The following is a 3,047-nucleotide window of genomic DNA, read 5'->3' as shown; positions in this document are numbered from 1 at the left end:
GACCCACATACAATCTTGCACGCACCTGAGGGCAACAAAGCTAAGATCACGATTCCTTTTAGAGAGGCAGTCGGCTCATTAATGTTTCTAGCTATAGTGTCATGTCCTGATATCGCGTACGCAGTTAATGTTGTCAGTCGCTACCTAAGTGAGTACACTGAGAGCCACTGGCAAGCTGTCAAACGAATACTTAGATATTTGATAGGAACCGCGGATTTTGGCATCATGTATAAAAGCTGCGGGAGCAAACTCGAATTACGGGGATATTCCGATGCAGATTATGCCGGCGACGTTGTAATGCGGAGATCTACTACCGGGTATGTGTTTATGTTAGCAGGAGGACCAATTACATGGTCATCCCAGAGACAGAAACTAGTAACTCTAAGTACCACTGAGACGGAATATTTTGCTGCAGCCACAGCCACCAAAGAAGCAGTGTGGCTTCGTAAGTTGCTAGATGATATTGGATTTCAAGCTGCTGGTGCGTCTGCTTTATTCGTCGACAATCAGAGCGCTATCAAGCTCATTAAAAATCCGGAATTCCATAAACGTACCAAGCATATTGACGTCCGGTACCATTTCATCCGTTTTTAAGCGTTTTAATTATTCAAAAACAAAAAGTATGAAATGCCTCGTTAAATAAGTGAAACTTACTTTGCTTTTTCACATATTTTAAATTATTATTAAAGAAAGGTTATTTTGCATTAAAAAAATGAGTGAAGGACTATTATATACAATAAAAGAGTTGGATAAATTGAAAACTGCGCATATTATGAAGAAATTTTTGTTTATTGTTAATTACTTTTAGATATTTTATGACATTTTTAAATATATTAAGAAAAAAAGTATCGAGCCTTTTTTGAAATAAGGAAAATTCAATTCTAGAATTTTTTAAATAAAAAAATTGTATATTAAAGTTGAGTTCAACAACTTTTAGTTTGAAGTTGGTTGAGGCTCACCATACAACTTGATACGACCCTGCCTCGAAATTCTTACCCAAGACTTTGTCATCGAAATCCAAGTGATTAAAAAATTAAGATTATATAACAATACTTTCGAAAACAATTTTTTTTCGTTGAGAAATAGTGTTCAGTTGAGGCACTAGTCTATTGCTCCGATGCTACGTATTCTTAAGTTAAGAAAATATATTCTTGAAGTGTATCAGAAATGATTTCTTAGAAGTAAACTATTTTCTGCATTTGAATACATCTCTACATGAAGTAACACAATAAAGTTTTAGAATAATAATGATTAATAACTTAGTATGAGATTTTAAAAATATTTCAGGGCATTTTTAAAGTTTCAAGGAATTTTCAAAAGCTTTAAAAAATGTGAAGCGATTCCAAAAGATTTTAAAGGATTTTAGGATGTTTTAAACATTTCAAAGAATTTTCAATTAATATCAATTGTTTAAAGTGATTTTAAAGAATTTTAACGATTTTGTCATATTTCTTGGTAGAAAGTGGATCTACTTTTTTTTAAATTTAGTTGACAAAATTTGTTTTCTGAAAATTTTACTATTTTGTAGATTTTTTTTTCTTTTTGGTTAAAAATTAATGGTTTTTAACTACAAATTTAACTATTTTTTGTTTCGTTGAAAAGTGATCTTTTTTAGTTGAAAATTATTGTATTTTATTGAATACTCATCTTTCTTGGTAGAAAATTAATATTTATTGTTGAAAATTTAACTATGGTTAAGCATTAATTTTTTGTATAGAAAATTAGTTTTGGTGCAAAATGCATGTATTTTATGAAAAATGCATTTTTTTAGTACACAATTCAGCTTTTCGGATGAAAACGTAAGTTTTTGTTTAAAAAATTAACTATTTTGTTAAAAACAATTTTTAAAATTTTGTTTTTAAATTTATGTTTTTCATTCAAACTTAATTTTTTCGCAGAGACGAACTCAAGACATAACCAAGTCAAACTCAAGTCGAAGCATTTTTACTAGGGAGAGTTGAAACAAATATTTTCAAACAAAAAAAGAAATTTTCCATAAAATTTATATTTTCAGCTACGGATCTCCACTTAAATTACATGAAATTGCATCATAATCTTGTAATATTTTTATCACAGGTTCTTTTTTAAACGAGGAAAAAAGTATTTCAGATGCAATTTTAAAGTTTTCAAATGTTCTAATTCATTTTAATAATAAATGTGTTTGTTACAATAAAATACAAACAAAAAGTATGATTTTTCAAAAAATTGTTGAATTTTAAACCAAACAGTTACAATTTGATCTTAAAATGATATCATTTTTGCTAAAGCATGTGAATTTTAAAATAAAAAAGACAAACTTTAAAAAAAAAGTTACATTTTCAACCTTACAGTAGCATTTATGTTCAAGAAAGATTGAATTTCTTCTAAAACAGATAAATTATAAAAAAATTATAAAAAAGAATTAAACTTTCAGCCAAAGAAACTTTCCAAACAAATAATAAAATTCAATCAATATATGTGACATAAATGAAAACAACTAATATTCAGTTTTTTGAAAAAAAAAAATCAATCAGTCAATAGTTCTTCTTCTTTATTCATAATGTGTCCCCTAAGGGTTTACATGACTTCCATTCCTTACAATCTTTCCGTTTACATCTATATATTTTTTACAATCTTACCCTTTCTATATATACAATTATTTACAACTATTTACATAAAGTCTTATATCTAGTTCCTGCGATAGCGCAATTTAGGACTTATTAGTAAGCGAGTGAGCGAGCTAACGAAAGCGAGAGTGCAAGCGAGAGAGAGAGAGTATGAGAACGCAAACGCATCTTAGTCTACTTATCTTTTACTTTACCATTACTTACAATTTTCACGCTTCTAATCTAAGCGACTTCCGTTTCCTTTTTCTTTCAATTTCTTTATACCCCCATTTACCTTTTTCATTCGCTCCCCTAGCACCCTCTAACTCCTTCATCCATTCTTCTCCTACTCCATCTTCGCCTAGAATCTTAACCACATTTTCTTGTCAGCTTCCTTTATCTTCCATTCCTCTCCTACATCCTTCCCATACATGCTCCCATGTTTCCTCCTCCCATTCACAT

At 29.7% G+C, this 3,047-nt stretch overlaps 1 protein-coding gene across 1 annotated transcript; it reads left to right on the top strand.

Annotated features, from left to right (window-relative positions):
* Positions 1–81: 81 nt before the first annotated feature.
* Positions 82–594, top strand: LOC117181599 (secreted RxLR effector protein 161-like). Its single transcript, XM_033374459.1, has one exon. The coding sequence runs from the start codon at positions 82–84 to the stop codon at positions 592–594; it is 513 nt and encodes a 170-aa protein (XP_033230350.1).
* The last annotated feature ends 2,453 nt before the right edge of the window (positions 595–3,047 follow it).

The sequence above is a fragment of the Belonocnema kinseyi genome, chromosome 1 (genome assembly GCF_010883055.1).
Source record: "Belonocnema kinseyi isolate 2016_QV_RU_SX_M_011 chromosome 1, B_treatae_v1, whole genome shotgun sequence".
Classification (NCBI taxonomy): domain Eukaryota; kingdom Metazoa; phylum Arthropoda; class Insecta; order Hymenoptera; family Cynipidae; genus Belonocnema; species Belonocnema kinseyi.
This window is presented reverse-complemented; position numbering and strand designations above follow the sequence as displayed.